The 19,858-nt window shown below is 38.4% G+C and overlaps 1 protein-coding gene across 2 annotated transcripts in view; it reads right to left on the reverse strand.

The window, feature by feature from the left end:
• Positions 1 to 19,858, reverse strand: part of LOC145787966 (general transcription factor 3C polypeptide 1-like) — a 39,959-nt gene that overhangs the window by 18,040 nt on the left and 2,061 nt on the right. For both annotated transcript variants that reach the window (XM_082599805.1, XM_082599804.1), the window contains exons 2-13: positions 17,267 to 17,378; positions 8,972 to 9,057; positions 8,419 to 8,500; positions 7,630 to 7,733; positions 7,347 to 7,433; positions 6,640 to 6,802; positions 6,276 to 6,401; positions 6,046 to 6,169; positions 5,718 to 5,836; positions 5,217 to 5,346; positions 4,778 to 4,871; positions 4,262 to 4,313 (exon numbers count right to left, since the gene is read on the reverse strand). In XM_082599805.1, coding sequence (XP_082455931.1) covers positions 4,262 to 4,313; positions 4,778 to 4,871; positions 5,217 to 5,346; positions 5,718 to 5,836; positions 6,046 to 6,169; positions 6,276 to 6,401; positions 6,640 to 6,802; positions 7,347 to 7,433; positions 7,630 to 7,733; positions 8,419 to 8,500; positions 8,972 to 9,057; positions 17,267 to 17,378 — 1,279 coding nt within the window. The remainder of the gene's footprint in view (positions 1 to 4,261; positions 4,314 to 4,777; positions 4,872 to 5,216; positions 5,347 to 5,717; positions 5,837 to 6,045; positions 6,170 to 6,275; positions 6,402 to 6,639; positions 6,803 to 7,346; positions 7,434 to 7,629; positions 7,734 to 8,418; positions 8,501 to 8,971; positions 9,058 to 17,266; positions 17,379 to 19,858) is intronic.

Genomic DNA, 19,858 nt, shown 5'->3' on the forward strand with positions numbered 1-19,858 from the left:
TAATTTTATTTCTTTTATCTCGTGCCCGTTTGCTTTGTTCGACGAATTTATTGTTCCACAAAGAAACTAACAAGTCAAAAAATATGCTACATTTAAATGGATACCCGTCATATTTTTTTGATAAAATATTAAAAGCTTTTTTGGATAAAAAGCCGAAAGATATACCTATACCCGAAGAAGACGATTTTAGCAACTTTTTGATGTACCATTCTTGGGAAAAGATTCGGTAAGATTTTCGAAAAATCTAGCTAAAATTGTTAAAAGAAATTCGATTGTGACATTTACCCTGTATATTAGGGTGTTTCATTTTTTCACCATTTTTGAAATTCAAAATGCCTGGGGTCCCATCTGGTGGTATTTGGGGTAAAAAGTTTATACCCCAAATTTTTTTCAATCATGACGTCATATTGAGGTGGTCCACAAGGTTTGAAATTTTTGGGCCTCAAAATCTCGAAATTTGGCCGTATCTCCGGAACCGCTCATCATAGATCGACAAAATTAGTATCAAAATGCGCAGAAGGGTCGGTTTCCTATACCTGATGTAGAGAATATTAAGGTCTATCTGCTTCAGAAAAAAAGTTATTTCAAAAAATCTGATTTTCGGTCTATTTTCTCCTGATGAACAGAGATCAGGTGATCAAGGTAAGAAGTTTTTCTGTATTTTTCCATCTTTGAAGCTGCTATTGCGTAATAATAGTCCTTGCTCGTTTTGCAAGAGATGAAATGGTAATTTGAAGGTATTACTATTATAATATTAATGTAACCGTTGAAGAAGAGGTATGCTGCTGACCTGCTTTAGATTAAGTGTCATTATGGCATAAAGGTCAGGTATTAGTAAGTCGATGCAAAACTTCAAGGAATTGGAGAGAAATGTGCTTCCCCTTAATTCAGATATAGTCAGTCACTATTTTTACTTGAGGAAGAAAGTAGCCGAAACTAATCCTAAGTTTTTGAACAAAATACCCCATTTCAAAGATTTAAAAGATGAACTGCTGAAAGATGTAGTTGGCATATGGAACAAAGCTGGTCTTCCAGTGCTTAGCAAACAGAGAAACCTAGCACTTCTGGCATACAATCTGCCAAAGCATCGGCACTACTATGTTTGAAACAGAGAAAAATACATGAAGTAGTTAGATGTCTACACAGTAGCGAAAGCGACTCTGATGGTGACATGAATTGGGAAGATGATAAGGAATACAAGCCTCTGAAACCAGCTGTTTGAGGAAAAGTGTACAAGAAAGTACATTCTTTTTCCATAAATGATAGAAGTTGTGTACTTGCTGATCGTAGGATGACTTCGGTACGCCAGCAGTCAGATCTTATGAGGTCGGTTCTTGGAAAAGATCAAGTAGCTGCAATGCTGCACCACCTTCGACAGTATACCGCCAACAACAAAAAACGAGAGAAAAATCTCTGATGGAAAGTGAGAACCTTCTCAACTCAGCTTCTGCCATGCAGTTATGTTATGATTGGCGCGTTGTCGATAAAATAGATAGATACGTTTTCTTGGGTCAACTTGGTGATGATAATAATGGTATAAAACACGAAAGTGTGCTTGCTGTTAAATCTTTTCCCAAAAATGTGTCGGTCACTGCAGAACTGATTTTTGGCACCATCATCCAGTAGGCTTGCAGAGTTCACCTATCTCAAGTATATTCAGTCATGGCTGATACGACTGCTCTCAACACAGGAAAAAAGTCCGGAGTCAATACTCGACTGGTCAATTATTTTATTGGTGAAGTTGGTCATGATATTCATACCCTATGATATAATGCATGTTCCACATAAACGAAATATATATATCAGATCTTTCCCATGTCATTTCTTTTGTGGACGGCGCCAAGAAGGGTCCGGAGCAATGCAAGATGGGGCTTTGCTTAACCAGGTAGCAAGACTAGACAATCGCAGTACTGAAACCTTAACACCAACTATTATTACGCAATAACAGCTTTCAAGAGTGGAAAAATACAGAAAAACTTTTATCTTGATCACCTGATCTCTGTTCATCAGGAGAAAATAGACCGAAAATCAGATTTTTTAAAATAACTTTTTTTCTGAAGCAGATAGACCTTAATATTTTCTACATCAGGTATAGGAAACCGACCCTTCTGCGCATTTTGATACTAATTTTGTCGATCTATGATGAGCGGTTCCGGAGATACGGCCAAATTTCGAGATTTTGAGGCCCAAAAATTTCAAACCTCGTGGACCACCTCAATATGACGTCATAATTGAAAAAAAATTTGGGGTATAAACTTTTTTCCCCAAATACCACCAGATGGGACCCCAGGCATTTTGAATTTCAAAAATGGTGAAAAAATGAAACACCCTACTGTATATAGAACGTTCAAAGTAGGCAGATATTTCCAGCTAAAGTCGCCTACGCCCTACGCCCTTTGCTTTATGTTCTAATGTTGTGTATAAATTCAGTTGTTTGCGTGATGCAAGCCTGACATACATCGGTATGTCAATACAATACATACATCGGTATGTCTATAAGATATATATCGACTAGAGCTGGGGAACACCTGAATTTGAATTCTATACAGAAAAGTACAATAAAAATCACATTTTCTCATGTACAGAATGCGAAAACAACGTTTCTGTAAAGTAATTTAAGATCATGTCCAGAGGCAGGTCTGAGTATCAAACCAAGATCATAGAACATGCAACGTACAATTCATGTATAATCCATCTTTGAACAGACAATTGTATGCTTGTGGCTCATCTTTCTTGCTATCTGTATTTTAAAATTAGTATTTTCGCACCTTGCCTTGTTCAACACCTTTTGATGCAGTTACCTTTGATTCTCCCAGAGCCTATAACGTTGAGTTTGAGCTAGTCAGAAGTACTGTGCAGTTATTGTTTTTTCCTGTTTATAAAATTAATAAACTATTGTATTTTATTCAGATGTACAGGGTGACACAAAAAAAACGTTCATCAGTAAAAATCGAATAACTTCCAACATTTTATTTAGATTAACACAAAAATTCAGCTACATTAGGTTAAGTATATGTAGCAGACATCTCCAAAGTTTCAAGTCTATACCACAAAAACTCTTTGTTTAACTGGCGCTCAAAAAATGTGCTCTAAGTGAGCTCCCCGTTGCTGCAAGCACATTTGGATCCGGCGGACAAAGTTCTCGAAGACCCTCCCACATTCTTCCCTTGGGATTGCTTTTATTGTTGCTGTAATTGCTGCTTTTAGATCAGGAATAGTCTGGGGGTTGTTGCCATACACCCTATCCTTAAGGTAGCCCCCACAGATAAAAATCTGGGGCGTTCAAGTCCGGTGAATACGGCGACCACTCCGGGTCACACCTGCGGCTGATCAGTCGGTCAGGAAAACGCTGCTGTAGCCATGCCAATGATTCGTTTGAGGTGTGGGGGGGTGGCACCATCCTGCTGGAACCACTGGAGGTCCCTGACGACCCCTCTTTGTCGACTCCAGTGGTTCCAGCAGGATGGTGCCACCTCCCACACCTCAAACGAGTCATTGGCATGGCTACAGCAGCGTTTCCTGACCGACTGATTAGCCGCAGGTGTGACCCGGAGTGGTCGCCGTATTCACCGGACTTGAACGCCCCAGATTTTTATCTGTGGGGGCTACCTTAAGGATAGGGTGTATGGCAACAACCCCCAGACTATTTCTGATCTAAAGGCAGCAATTACAGCAACAATAAAAGCAATCCCAAGGGAAGAATGTGGGAGGGTCATCGAGAACTTTGCCCGCCGGATCCAAATGTGCTTGCAGCAACGGGGAGCTCATTTAGAGCACATTTTTTGAGCGCCAGTTAAACAAAGAGTTTTTGTGGTATAGACTTGAAACTTTGGAGATGTCTGCTACATATACTTAACCTACTGTAGCTGAATTTTTGTGTTGATCTAAATAAAATTTTGGAAGTTATTCGATTTTTACTGATGAACGTTTTTTTTGTGTCACCCTGTTAGTTAAATTGTAATAAGTTCAGATGTAGTTATATGTTATCTTGGAAGAGGACATCTTGTGATGTCGAAAACGTTCGATATTTAATTTGTTGCGTAGTTAATTGTGTTTCTGTAAATGTAATAAACTTGAGTCAGGATATCCCTGACTTGAGTATTATGTTAAACTTGATAACGTTGCTCGGCTTCGTATGCATATGGTTCAAGAAATCACTAACGGCCGCATGTGTACGACGCACAGGGGGATCATTCCAAAAGGCGGCGGCCGGCACTACATGGGCCGATATGCAAGGAAGCGGCCGATGGATGAGACTTACCTCAGTCTCGCTAGGTGGCACCTGGATGGGCTCATCGTTCGTCTCTGGAACCCTGAAAAGAAAGTGAACAATTAGTTCTGAGATTCCACTTTACCATCCCGTGTGCGCCACTGGAAGTACAATATTTCAATATGAAATTAAAAAGTTAGGAGCGAAAGGAATAGCAAATCTGATCAAGAAATAAAGAGCCCAGAATGTAGATACTAAACTCATGTTCAGCAAACAAACGTTTCAAAAATTAAAATCGTTCATCTTTGGTGCTATTAATAGCACTGAAGATGAAGACAGTTTAGTTTTCGAAACGCTTGTTTGCTGAACATGAGTTTAGTATCTACATTCTGGGCTCTATATTTTTTGATTAGAATAAAAACTATTATCACTGCAACAGCTTGATTCATCCTTAGTAGAATAATAAGAAACGTCTAAAGATCCCACAAAGGGTGAAACAGGATGTTAACGTTACTTGGACAATAGTTACTTTCAATATATTCAAAATGAACCAACGAATGAACGTACAAGTCATGATCAGGCTGATGCGACAATGTGTCATTGTTGAGAGGCATTGTGGCGTCCCTATCTTCCGACATTGAATCGTTTGCGGTTGACATATCTGCAACAACATACAAGACGATGCATGGCTTGATTGCTACATGGGCGCAATGGTTTGCTTGCTCAACAAATGAAAGCCTGCATCATTATACCATCGGATCCTATATTCAATCAAAGCTGTGTGTGACCAGCAGAAAAGAAAGACCTCGTCAGGACATCATTGTACCTTTCTAGTAATCGCCGCATGATCAGAAAGGCTTCATGGAAATGGAGACTGGAGTTCAGCAAAACAGTCATGGCAACTCACCGGATCACAGCATGAAAAGCGCATGCTTGGATCAAAGTAGGAGCTGCATATTGAATTGATCTACTGGTGAAGGAATGCGAGACAACAAACCAACCAAACCTGAAGTTTCAATGATTTCTTTCATCTTTTTCTTCTCGGCAAGAAACTGCTTTGTGTGGGAGCTGTTTATTGCGAAACTCTTAGCGATGTACTTCTGAGTCCGCTGCCTACCATGGTCCACCATTATCGTCTGCAACCAGTAACAGAGTTGACAACTTTGTGCCAGTCACTCAACATTGTTAAACGAGATTCGACCGACTAAGATATTACAACCATTTTTTATAAAGGCACACATACTAAACAGCGGCAAATTTTGAAACTTCAAGCAATTTTTCAAAAATCTAAAACAAAGAATTCAAATTAATCTGAAAAAAAAAAAAAAAAAAAAACTAAGACGGTAGTATGTTCATCATGTGAAGGATATTACCAAGGGATGAATCAGAAACAAATTTTATTACGTCCATGTCACCAGATCATAGTGCACATCTAGTAGTGCCCATCCCATCCAGTAGTGCCCACCCAGTAGTGCCAACCCAGTAGTACCCATCCAGTAGTGCCCACCTTGACTATTTTTGCTTTCTCCACCTTCCTGCAAATATGACGCGCCTCCAAGGAACCATAGCCGGCCAGTTTGTGGAGAAGATGAGCCTGGGAACATCCATTCTCTCCAGTCGAGTATACTGCGAAGAATGTTCGTGTCAGTTGTTTGTTGTTTACGGTATACCCTGCCGTCATGGACCCAAATAGGAGAAAAAAATTATTTCACAAAGCAGTTCACAAGCCACCGAGTGGACAAACGATGACTTGTGTAAGTTATTTTAAAGATTAGAAAGCTCCAAAGTTTTCCCGAAGTCTTTCTTTAGGTCATAGTTTAATAAGCTGCCTCAACTGTATCGGTGTCCTTGCAGGGCAATCGGGAGTTCTGCAACCAACCCCATCACTTCATCGCTCGCATCCAGGCTGTCCTCTGTGTCTTCTTCAAGTGCTTCTTCCTCTTGTTTCTCAGCAGGAGTCTAAAACATGATGTTGATGGTTCAACAAACTTAATATGGAGCCAGCCGATAATCCTTGTACGCTTATTACTGAACACAAGAGAGTATAAAAAGTGAAGGCCCATACCTTGAGTAGAACTATCATCTTGTGAGTGTACTTGTTATTCTTCAGAGTACCAAAGCCATCAATTCGAACATTTCCCGCCGCCACCATCTTAGCGGTCAGCTTCCGAAACATCCGAGACTCTAAACTCTGAAACGCATACCAACCACATCACGAAGGCCATTATCAACAGGTTAAGGAGGCATTTACCACAAAAAGCAGATTTAAGAGCTTTTTGCAAATCTGTATAACTCAAAAGTGTAAACAAGCCTATGTAAGAACTTAACAGCTTTATCTGTCTAAAAACTTAGCGAGGCACTTCAGCACAAAAAGCAATATGATACTGTGTTGATGGGTGTTCCTCAAGCGACACTGAGTGATAACTCACAATGATTTGCTTCAAGTCAGAGCATGGCATGGATCGGGTTTCGTTCTGCTGAAGGATTTCACAAACCATGTCCACCCTGGAATCGGACACAGATTGGCAGCTCCGCTTGAAGTGTGGGAGATGTACGAGGATCTGCTGGTAGACTTTGCCACCTTTGTCCTCCCTATTGTTGTGGAAGATGATGAGGTCAATGAAATGTTTCTTTCGCTATCCACCATTAGTAAAGGAAACACTAATTAATTTTTGTTTAATAGTTTTCCTTTTGCATTTTCCAGCTCAGCTCAACACAGCCATCACAGTTGCACAGTTTCCAGCTTGAACTGTGAACTCAAATAAACGAGTGATATTTTAGAAGTTAGAGCATTTTTAATGTGTTTAGCAGGCTGCTTTGACGTTGGCATTTTGATATATTTTTAGCGCTTTTTAAAAAATGTTCAGCATTGTAAATAGTTTAAAAAAACTCTGTTTTATCAATGCGCAGTAGACTATTTACAAAACATCAAGTTTGAAAAGGAAACTTTCCCGAATCTTGATGATGCTTTTCATAATATTGCATTTTGGGCTGATTTTGTCAACAGCATAATCTAAGCCAAGGTGTTTCCGTCCAGATGCAATGATAGCGACGTTCACGCTTAACGCCACCGAGCAAACATCTATAATATGAATGGCAAATGCAACAATCGCAAATACATTGGAAGGAAGCCCACCTGACGTATGAATACGATTGCTTGCATACCAGCCCTCGACGAAACAAAGACTTCATCATGTAATGAATATGAGCGGTTTTCAATTCACTGCAATAAACAATAGTGCGTGGCATTAAAACTACTCCGATCAATTGAATAGCGTCATTAGTTGAGCAATCTCACTCTGGAGGCCAATGTGCATTGTACAACGTACATGGCAATAAATCTCGACACTCGAAACAATTTAATGTTGTGGTTGTAAGCCTACTTGACAGTTCGCAGTCAGGCACAACACAGTACTAACTTGAAGACAAAGTTGTTGAGAAAAGTCTGAATCTCTCCCTGCCACCGTGACCTTCCAATCCTCTCAAGAATGCAATATTCAATTTCCGTCAAGCCCTGGACGGTCTACAAGCGCAAGACATCAATTTCAATAAATGAATAAAAAATACAATCAGGGTAATTTTCTCAGTAGCGATGTTATCTGTTGCTCAGAATTGACTGAACACAACTGGTAGATGTCGCAATTGTCTAAATAAACAGAAATCCTGAACAAAAGTGCAAGTCCACATTTAACAAGTTCAGTCAATCAGCATAGTGTTTTGATATTATTATATTGTTTATCTTTTAAGAACCGCGACAATCAAGTGCGCACATCTTCAGGTTATCGCGCGCGAAGATTAGTCACGTTGTGGCACAAACGTTTTAGTTAAATCACCAGCTATGTTACAATGAAAAACTTGTGCGTGAAAATAGGTTTGTCTAAAATACGGGCTTGCCTAGCAGTGCCAACCGGTCACAGTGATCCCACGGTGTGCAACAGCAAGGCGGATTGTGGGCATCTACGCTTTCGGACGAAAAATCCTTTTTCAAAGCTCAATCCCTGCACTTTTGCACACTTGAAGACGCTTTGAACCGGTGACGCGAGCCCCATTACCACGATTGCAAGCTTTCCCTTGCAAACTGAATGTAGCCTACACAGCCAGAGATCAACTATTCAACTGTCTTTGTTAAGCTTGCTTAATTTTTGCAGTTCATCAACTGACATATCGGGGTGAAGTTTATTTCATACAAACTAGAGAAATGCACTCACCTGTGGCGTGATACCAGGACCTCGAAGCACTCTCTCTCTGGCCTCTTGTGATGCAACAATGGCCAACTGTCGGTCGCCATATCTGTGCGGCATCGATACCATAATATAGCATAACTGAGAGGGCGATGACCACAGCAAAACAAGCTATATCATAACCTTTACAACAGGTCCTACATTCCAATTCAGTCATAGCGGCACCATCGGGAAGTGATATTGACAAAGCAACATACTTTCTACAATAGTGCCGCTCATAAACTGCCCCTCCAGCCACTACATTGCCAAACCGACGCATCTTTTCAGAGTTGCAAAAGTTCCATATTTTTTTAATGCGAAGTTAAGTTGGTAACAGGCGCGATTGATAAAATCTTTGAATGTATCAAACTGGAGGAAGCAAGCCAACCAAGATACAAAATTCGACGGGATCTTTGACTCCAGGCTCGGCATTGCTTCAAACCCAACCGCACTTACATTTCTCGATTGTTTTATTTACAATAAACGACAAACGTTTTGAACTAGTTATTATACTGGACGATCTAATGACAAGATAGGTCACCTTTGCGATACGGCTGAAAGTGATAGTTGTTCGTTTTTGATCTCCTTCGTTACGTTCACCCGTGTATTGAAGTCGTACGACGAACCCTTCAAAAAGTTCACATTCATTACATTGCTACCTCACAAGTGTAACTACAAATAACTATGAAAATATATTAGATTGAGTATCACTTCAGCAGCATGATCGTTGTTTAATACACAAGTGTAGATACAAACGACTTGTTTTAGGCGAGCCATTGCACATGACTAGGGAAGTATGTTTCGAAAGGTGGTGACAAACCGCTACTGCCACAGTGAACCCGCAGCACCAGGCTAAAACAGGTCGTTAGTATCTACAGACTACATTTGTTAAGAAATAAACTATGAAAATAATAATGTTAATTCTGTCGGATATATATATCATATATTGGATAAGCAACAGAAACAACGGTTCTATCTCAGTGAGTGCAATCGATGGAGCACTACATGGCGCTTATTGACAGGTTGCATTGACCAGAGGCAAGTGGATGGAATACGTTACAGGCAACGAACGCATGGGTGACCGGACCTGTGTCTACAGTTCAAACAGTTGTCTTTAAAACTGATCTTGTTCAGTTACCATTTTTACGTATCAGTGATTATTGCAACTTAGTTTATGCCACGTTTGTTGCCATAGACATAAGAGCACCTACCAATGTAACATAAGTAGTTACCCGTCAATTCACACCAAAGGAAGGAACAGGAAAGTGAGAGAGTTTGAAACAAAACTTTATGGAACGAGTTGAAATTAAAACAAATTTTCACAAAGAAGTGGATCCAACACAAAACTAAAGCAAACGAATTTTATGAAAATAACATTACTTCATGAAATGCAGTTCAAAAAGAGAAAGAATTTGAAATGAAATTGAAACAAAGTTTTGTTCAATACATTTTTGAAACATTTTTCTTTTAAACACTCGTAAGGCTGGATAATTGATAATTTAGAAATGGCTCAAAGCCATCCAGTGTCGACTGTCGACTTTACTGTAGTTTGACGTCATCATGCCGACAACCGACTCGAGTTCCAGTGAGGAACCACGCAAACCTTTTGTTTAGAAAAAATATTTTTTGCCAAGAAACTTAATTTAAAGAAAACCAACAGAAACAATTTTGAAATAAAATATTTTAAATTTTAACTGTTCTTGTTTGGAACAGCCTTACTTGCATTTTTTATGCTTGCACCTTGCTGTTTGAAACCAAACCTGTGATTTCCCCAATATTTTTAGAGATCTGTTTCTACCTGATGGATAATATTAAACCAGAAGTGTCCCACTCAAACACGCTGATGTGCCATATGTTAGACACCAATGGGTTAAACTGTATCAATTCTTTGTCTTAGACTTTGAAAAAAAGTATTTCAAAAAGGAAACTTGTCTTCAGCACAAAATTTCTGTTTCTCAGAATACTTGTTTCAATCTCCCTACTAAGCAAGGCGTGTCAATTATATATAGCAATAAATTTTTTATTGTATTTTTTTTTTAGATGCTGGGGTCTAAAAACTTGTGTATGCTTGTAGTAAGATAGAATATGCAATTTTTTCAATAAATTTTAGTTGTTTAGCTTGGTAAATTAACAAAAAATTAAAATATTCTCAAAAAAACATTTTTTTAAAATTTATTTTAAGTTGATTTTTTCCCAGTTTAAAATATTCTTCGTCACTTTATTCTGTATTATATTTTTTGACATAAGCAACAATTATTTGTTCAATTTTTGTTCTTTCAAGTAAGAAAAACAAGTTTGTTTAGAAGAAATCTTGAAAATTTAGTGAAAAAATGCCTAAACCACCTATATTTGCCAAAGTTGTGTATATTTTTCAAACTTTGCACATAAGAGGAAACAATTTACACTTTGCAAAATTGTCTGAAATGCTGTTCACAAATACAAAAATAGTTTTAAAAAGTTGCAGGCATTGTCATTTGAGCTAAATCCTGTTTCGATTCATTTTTACTCATAATTTGTCGACTCGCTTGTTGAACTCTAACAAAGCTATCTCTCTTTTCGTGGGTGTAAACTCGGCTTGCAGCTTCTGTCACCATCTTTACACATCTTTCTACAGCTTGGCCGTGGCAAGGCCATTCAGGGACTTTCATTGGCGTATCAACAAACTTTTTGATTTCTTCCAATGGTAGCATAACAGTTAAAGGAGGCTCATAGACTTCTGTTGACCAATCGATCAATTCAATCAAAGAAGTTGCATTAATGTTAATTGTGGGAGTCTTTCTAGGACGAACAAAGTCACCTAAACTGGATACTCTGTCACCGCCTCTTATTGCTGTTATTTTTTCCAGACCTTTTTTCCTCTCTTCCATATCTTCTGAGCACAACATAGTTTGAATTATCATCTCGCTAAATGCATACCACGCTGATCGTTGATTGTCGGCAAAACTGCTTGTATGACAGATTTGTTTTGCTGTTGAAGTAGACGAAGCTGAAACAAAATATGCCGTGGTCCTTCAATCCAATTGTGCTTGACTTTTCAAACCAACAGGGGTAATAGACATAGGCGTCGATTTTTTCTTAGAAGAGAGGAATTCTGGGTGGGCGAGAGTTTTCAAACACATTTCATTGAATGTGTATGTTTGCAAATTCGCAATGGTTCAGTCTTCGAAATTAGCATATTTTTACTTCGGCAAAACGTTGCCGAGGCCAAACGGCAAAATTTGAAATTGCCTCGGCAATTACTGTAAATATTTAGTAGGAAAAGATTGTAGGTACTAAAACATGTAAAATGAGAAGCGAAAAATATACTAAAGTAGTATATATCATATATTACGAACGCATTGTTTGATTTGTTGTGATGTAATAATACCAAAAGTAGCGATAAAGCGAGCAACAAGATGCGCACGCTGTTACGGTAATTCACGTTAAAAAACTCACGGAGAGGGGAAAGTAAGTTAATTTTGGGTTGATTCAACGTTCGAGTCAGCACAAATCGATTTAATTTTTCCGGCGGGTTATATTGCGTAACAACAATGCCCAATAAGAAATTTACGTTTGTTTTACACTAATTCGACATGTAGCGACGTTGAATTATCATAAAATAACGTTAATTGCTCAACTAGGTACAGGTAACATATTAATAGCTCCCTGAGAGAAGATCGCCTCGATTTATGTAAGCTTATAAGCCAACATAATTTCGGCACAATTGGGACACTGCGAGCAACACAAAGTCTGTTTAATGAACTAGTCAGAATCGGTATCATCAGATGCTGTATCAGCTGGACGAGATAACGGAAAGCGAGGCGCAACAAGGAGTAGATGCTTACAATAATTTGACGTCTACTGGAGTTAAATCAATGCAAATAGGGTGATATTTTTATAAAAGAATCTCCCAGCTGGGCACGTGTCTAAGCGCCGGCGAAGTAGGAAGTAACCCAAATAAAACATCCAGCAATAGTAAGATTGAATCAACATCCTAGTCTGGTGTAGTCTTAAAATTAGTTTTTTCTTGTAATCTTGTGGTCCTTACAATCACCTCGGCAATTGCCCACGCTAATTTGGAAAAGTGTGGTTAGTCTTTCTCACAAAGACTGCGTTTAGCGTCGCTGCAGCAATTAAGCTTTAATAGGTTGGATGTTTTCTTTCTTGCACAAACTTCTTTTATATTTTCCATTGCGACCTAAAAAGCGCGTGACTCGTGACCTGTTATCTTTAAAGTGGCGCCTTCGGATTTGCCGGATTTTGATTAGCAAAAGGGATTGTTTTAGTACGTCTTTAGTTTGTATCGGTTATTTTATTGTCATGTTCATTATGATGTCATATTCATATTCCCTTACGCTGACCAGAAACTGAAGTTTCATTGTGACGTAACGAAAGTGAGACCATTCAAAGAAAAAATCAAATTGTCGACGCAAATTCGGAGAAAAAATCAAACGTGGCTTTCCCTCACCAGGAATTGCCAGCTGTGGCAGTTGCCGTAGCAACAACAACGCAGTGAGTACCGCATTTTTTTCGACGCAGCGTTGTTGTGGAATTGCTTTGTTCTGTCGGATACCTAGCGAGAGACATAGCATAAAACAAGAAATTGCGCTGCAGTTGGTTGGATAGTCCAGCGTTTAAGAAAAACGGAAATAATTGTAACGAACACTTCATAAGTGTCATGAAAACAGGGTGGACGAAACATATTTTGCCCACCCTCGTTTCACGGCAGGGTGGGCGTCGCCCACCCTGCCCACCCTATTTCGACGCCTATGGTAATAGACACCAACAGTATATTCAACAATCAATTTCAAATTATTGAGATTTTTTTCCTTTTAGATTGTGCTTCAAAACCCATATTCGACAAAATCTGTTTGCTGTGGTCAACCATCTAGCATGATTGACAGGGCCAATCTGTAAGAGAGCCAAATCCGAGGGAAGATATCCAGTTTTGATTGCCTGTGTCATCCTGTAACCATATGCTTGGTCAGTCGAAAGATTATCTACAACACTATCTTCAAGTTGAATAAGTGCTTCTCCAATAGATATCTTGGAAAAGGATTGATGTATATTTCTCCAGCATTTTCCCAAGGTTTCCAGCCCATTTGTTGTTAGATAAAGTTTTTCCATCCAAGCAGGTTATTAAATGCCGGAGTGCCAATTAGTTTGTGTGAAGTGCACAAGCTAACCAGTTCAGTTTTCGACCAAGCTTAACTTCAACCCAGTGCATTGAACCCCCCTCCCAACCAGTATTGACATTTGTAGAGTCACCACCAACTGCTTGCAGGGTTTTGTCACTTCCAGTCTCCTTCAAAAAATTAACCAGATGATCAGCAATAACTTCAGCATGTTTTTTCGTAGAACTTTTTACTGGGGTAAAATGGCAGACATAGTTTCCACCAGGCTCACTGCATACCGTATAATGCTCTTATTTGATCATGCTGGGAAATTGTCGATTCGAGTTGTCGGCATGCAACATAATCTTTGTTATATCTTGTCTACCATCATAAAAAATGCATTCAATTGAGCGAACTGCCGATGCGTCATGAGGTGTCCGGCTCATGAAATCAGATGCACTTTCTTGAGCCCTTTTAACTTTATCATGATCCACAACAAAGGTGTGATCATTACCAGTAACTAAACCAGCATCATTATGCTGCTGTAGTAATAGCAGCTGTTGCGCGCAAGCCAACTCCGTACCGAACACTTTGTATAGCAACGTGAGGAATTTCTAGTCGATTACACTGTAATCGTTGTGGTTGTTGAGCAGCAGATGAAGACATTCTTGGTGCCTGCATTTCAATATCGTAGCTTGGATCTTTTTCAACGCATGCATCACTTTGAAAGTCTTCTGTGCTACTTTCATCACTGGAGATTGTGGTTTCAATCTTCATTTCTTACTGTTTGCTAAACTTAAATAGATTATTTTTATCCTCTTCTTGTCGTTTTAGTTTTTTTATTAGTCTGCTATGCTCCGGATAATCTGGTAAGCCAATTTGATATAGTCCCAAAGATCCATTTTTTTTCTCTTTGACTTTTGATAAATGCAAGTTCTTTGACAGGGATTTTCACATCTTTGTTACACTTGCAGTGTATGTGAATTTTTTTTCGCAAATATCCTTGACAGTGCACCCATAATCAGAGCATAACACAATTCGGCATTTGCAAGTAAAAATGTCAAACAGCTAGTCCAATTTGTTAATGAATGCTTCTTTCTGATGTAGTTTTCCTCTCCCTAAAGATATTTTTTTGGCTTGCTCCCAATTTTCTTGAATCTTCCGTCTAATGTTTACCCTAGAGTTTACTACTGGGGGTATGAAACAACAGTTAGCAAGCTTCCATTTGTCAATCACTTTTGAGTAGATAACATTAGCAAGGCTTGTTGATGGATAGTTTCTAACATCTTCACTGCACTCTTCTCTCAGCAGAATGCCACATCTCAACACATCATGTAGAGTAGGCTAGGCAATTCAGATGGCAGCAGCTCTCTTCCAGTTCCAATCAGATTGTTCATATGTGTAAATGTACTACTCCTGGTTTTTCGCTTTAAATCCATATCAATCACCGTTTGAAATTACAGTAAATCAAATCACACAAAAGATTTTGATATCATAATTAGCTCTATAATATTGTTAATCTGTAACATGATAAAATATAGTTTGGCATGTAGTTAACTGCTCTAGGCTGCTGCTGAGCTGAGTCGGAGTCTGCCTCACTTTCTGACCTAGTCTTGTTCTGCAACGATCCCTGGTCCATATCTCAAAGCTAAAACCTCAAGTGCTAAGGCACCAGAGATCAGTTAACAGTAGATGTTAATCAGAAAATATATTTCGCACTTGCTAGTGCATCTTCAGTTCTGATCTGAAGATGCACTAGCAAGTGCGAAATATATTTTCTGATTAACATCTACTGTTAACTGATAGTTTGGCATGCGTTGAAATAAAAATTGTCATACAGCAATAGTATTTACTGTTACAAAAGTTAGTTGATCAACAACTACCGGTACTAAGTTTAATTGATTCTAAGTTTTTAGTTTACTTACAGTAATTGAATTAAATCGAATTAACCTACTTTAATAGCAGTCATCGCAGGCAAAAGTTGCTGGTTAATGAGAGTTTTTTTGCTAGCATTTCTGCACTTTATGATATCATAGTACTCCATTTGATATCTCACACCTCCTTAACAAGCTTCAAAAGGAAGCAAACTATGACGTCACAGAACCTACAAGTTGTAAATGAAAATTTCTAGAGGTCGGTAAAATTTGAAAAATTGTCAAATATTTGAATTTTTAGGGAACGATTTACCAAGCAAGACGTCATTTATTTTTGAAAAAAAAAATATATATATTTAGCGAAGTTTCTAGTCCAACTACAAGTTTTTAACACCCGTCATTTTGAATTAAAAATTTTTGAGTAAATTGACACGCCCTACTACTAAGCATTAAGTTACCAACCGACTATAGAATATCGTGTTAAACTGGAAAGAAAAACATTTCTAGAAAAAGCATAGCCTAGCATAACTTCGTGCATTCTTATGTCAAACAGCATTCAGATATCCTAAAAAAATAAACAATCACATTCTTCTGTTTTTTGAAATTAGATTGAAAAAATTCAGCAAAAAGTAAGAGAAATTAAAATTAATTTTTGAACGCCCATGTGTTCATACGTGATATTTGCGGTCACGATCACAGAAATGTAAAACAATCAGTGAATACTACTTTCTAAAAAGTAGTTGTTTTGTCTCTTGAGCTTTGTATATTGCTTAAACAAACGCATAAAGTTTAAAATCGCCAAAAAATCATTATATTTGAAAATGTAGTTTGAATCATCGCAAATAAATGGGCTTAAAATTATACTTGGCAATTGCCGACGTCATTTCACAATCCGTATTTTTACGTAGGCAATGATTTTGCCTTAGTAAAAATGTGTTAATTTGGAAGGCTGGTGATGTGAAGTACTGTATAATAGCATTTGGTCTGTTTGGTCAACACCACTGCATCCAACAGAGCGATGATCGTTTGGTTCACTGACACTTCAACACCAAAATTAATTCGCATTTTTATTACCTGACGCAGCAAAACAGTTTTTTTTATATTGTTTCAACGTTTGCAGACGGTACATCAATATAAAAACCGTTACTGGTCGCTGTGTTTCGCTTAGTTTGAAGGATTGCATTTTATCAAATCTGGTCAGTGAATGTCGCGCTTTTAATCGTCAGGGTATTGGAGCAGCGACTGTATTGTATGAGTCTCCACTCTCCACATTATGTATAAGTTTGCAGGGCTAGCCACCATCCAATCGATTCATCGTTTAACAACAAAAGGTTTGGAAAGCTATAAACACTGCATATATAGCCTTTATTTTACGTTTTAATGGGCATAATTTGTATCTCAAACAAAACCTTGACTTTATTTGACGTTTGCTTCATTTTTGTCGGCCAAAAAATATCGAATTCGATACAATTATTGTAGAATAGATTCAAACATAATTCGAATCCTCAACTATTCGAAAATGCCCATCCCTTGCTATGATAGTCTGTATGGGGGTCTGCTACTATTCGGTGAGTTCGATTCGGTGAGACCGATTCGGTGAGTTCCTAAGCTCTAACCCTAACCCCTAACCCTAAAACGGCAATGATAATTAGGCTACGGTACCCAATAATTAAAAAAAAAAAATTGAAAAAATCCCCCGTTAAGGGATCGGACTCACCGAAACGGGCCATTTTGCTGTATGGAGACAGTACTGAAAGCCCACCGAAGCGTATGTTTATGTAGATAATTATAGGGATTAAACAAACGAGAGTCAACTACTGTTAGATGACAGACACATGCAACAAAACAGAGTTGATGACATTTGTTTACCTTTACATTGGCCTGGCTGACTGGTCTGACCACATATACATCTTGTAAAATTTCCAACTCATCAGGTGCCATGGCGACATGCTTTCCGGATTCTAAGTCAATGCCAAGAAATCTGAACAAAATTGTTATCAACCATCTATTTATCACAAGGTATAAAGATGCACACATAAATTAATTATACCACAATAACCAATCCAGTATGGTACAACTGTTTCAACATCATGATGTGCACTAAAATACAGGGAAGTCAATAATTGAAATTACTATGCAATGACACACTGCAATTCATTAATAATCTTCTGTGAGTTCTCTCACACTGTACCAGTGTACCACATATATTATATGTGCTTACAAACATCTATGCATTTTTATTGTGAAACACAGTAGTTTGTTTTTGGAAATCTATCTTTACTGGTGACACAGTTGTGTGAAACATCTTAACACTTTTCCTTGAATGCAACAATCGATTACACTAAAACTTGCAGAGTTCAAGCCCAAATTCCACAAGACATTCATTCGAATCAACTTTTATCAGGTTATACAAATGAAGATCAAGTATTATTGGATAAAAATATATTTTTAACTTTCAAAATGCAAGCTTGGTCAAAGATTTGTTCAGTAGGTAAAGGTAAAAGGGGGTCCCATACTTGATTCAAGTGTCGGGTATGAGAAAATAAAGTTCTCATTGTACTAAGCCTTCGGCACTAAGGAGAGTAGGGAGGCCAGTTCCTTTCTCTCGGCCGCCTTTACTTCAGCAACTACGACCACCCAATTTATTACACCCTGGGTAGAGGCGGAATGGCCCGATTCGGTGAGTTCCCTATTCGGTGAGAGCCCTATTCGGTGAGTTTTTTTTTTAAATTATTGCGCACCGTAGCCTAATTATCATTGCCGTTATAGGGGATAGGGGTTAGGGGATAGGGGGTTAGGGGATGGGGTTTTGGAGTTTTTGGGGGTTTGGGGTTTTTGTGGGTTTGGGTTTTTGGGGTTAGGAGGTTTAGGGTTAGGGGTTTTAATTAGGCTACGGTACCCAATAATTTTAAAAACAAAAATTCAAAAAAATCACCGAATAGGGCTCTCACTGAATCGGACTCACCGAATAGTAGCAGACCCGGGTAGAGGTGAGCGCCAGCGGTGTTTTTCAACAACCAGCTGAAGCCGGGAGTCGAACCAGGTTTGCATAATTGGAAAGCCAACGCCTTATCCGTTGCGCCATCCCACCGCTGCCATCCTTCAGTAGGCCATAGAAAATAATTACATGCACACAAAATTGAATTAAACTTAGAAGATTGAGTGGGATTAAAGCTGTTTCCAGAATACACATAGCTCATGGGCCTGTTGCAAGACCTTGTCGATAATTAAGAAAGAAGTAGACGTGTATAACCATGCCGGCTGACATTCTCACCCTGCTCTACTTCAAGCCTAATGCTGGCATAAGGCAAAATAAAAACTTGCACCTGATATGGCCCATTGGCCCAACTTTCAGAACATCTGAGAATGTGGAAACTCAGATTAACTTAGTTAATGACCACAGTGGCACTATTCAATTTACATACATAGTTACATACTAGGGAATCCTGACAGCAACTGTATGTCCTCAGCAAAGCACCCAACCACTTCCTCTAACCAACATCTACATAGATATTCTACCTAAGAGGTAAACGATTGCTGACATACAAACAACATATTGAAGCTCTTTGTAAGTGCAGACCAAAATTGTTGCAACGATCATTGACAGCAAGTTTACCGGATGTCTACTCCTCATTCCTACTGACTTCCACCTGCACTATCACTCCGTCAGGGATCACCACAGTTAATCAGCAGGTCTTCAAGACACCACTTTCAAAGTTTTTGCATTCTTACAACCTTTTCTCTAGCCAGGATTTGGACCCAAACGACTTCAATATCAACATTTTAAGAATCTCATTAGAGTCAGAGATGGGCAAGATCACCAGTATTGGTGATCTTGAAGATCAAGATCAAGATCACCAAACTATGTGATCTTGAAGATCAAGATCAAGATCGTGATCTTGAAGATCAAGTTCACTTTCAAGATCACTTTTTGTGTACTTGAAAAAAAATGAAGTTTTTGATCAATGATGTTGCAAAAAATAATTATATACTATAAGCAACCTGGGTAAAGGTATATAGTTGGTATTGCTAACTTTTACTTTTAACTACTCGATCACTGGCCTAAGAATTGTAATAAGTTAGTGACTGTTGCTATTAGGCCTATCAATTGCTGACGTAGGTTGCGTAGAACTGCAACGTCACACTCAAGACCGAGGTTAAATATACAGTAGTAGGCTACTGAAAAAGTCGCAAGATTTGCAATTAGTTTTATATTTTATATTTATAATAAATAAATAAAAATAAATTTTGAACTGCATCATTTTTTACCAAATTTTTGTCTGGTTCATGTGGGAGTTTTTATTCGTGTTACTAAGTAGTTTTAACTTTCACTGTATTATGTCAATGTTTATTGCACCATTTACCCATCTGGCAAACTTGATAGGCTACTGTTGTCTGCTATCAAAAAAGTTCAGAGGTTTGCCGTCAGACAAACCGCTCCATACTCAGACACAAGTCTTG

Source organism: Aplidium turbinatum, chromosome 18 (genome assembly GCF_918807975.1).
Source record: "Aplidium turbinatum chromosome 18, kaAplTurb1.1, whole genome shotgun sequence".
Lineage (NCBI taxonomy): Eukaryota > Metazoa > Chordata > Ascidiacea > Aplousobranchia > Polyclinidae > Aplidium > Aplidium turbinatum.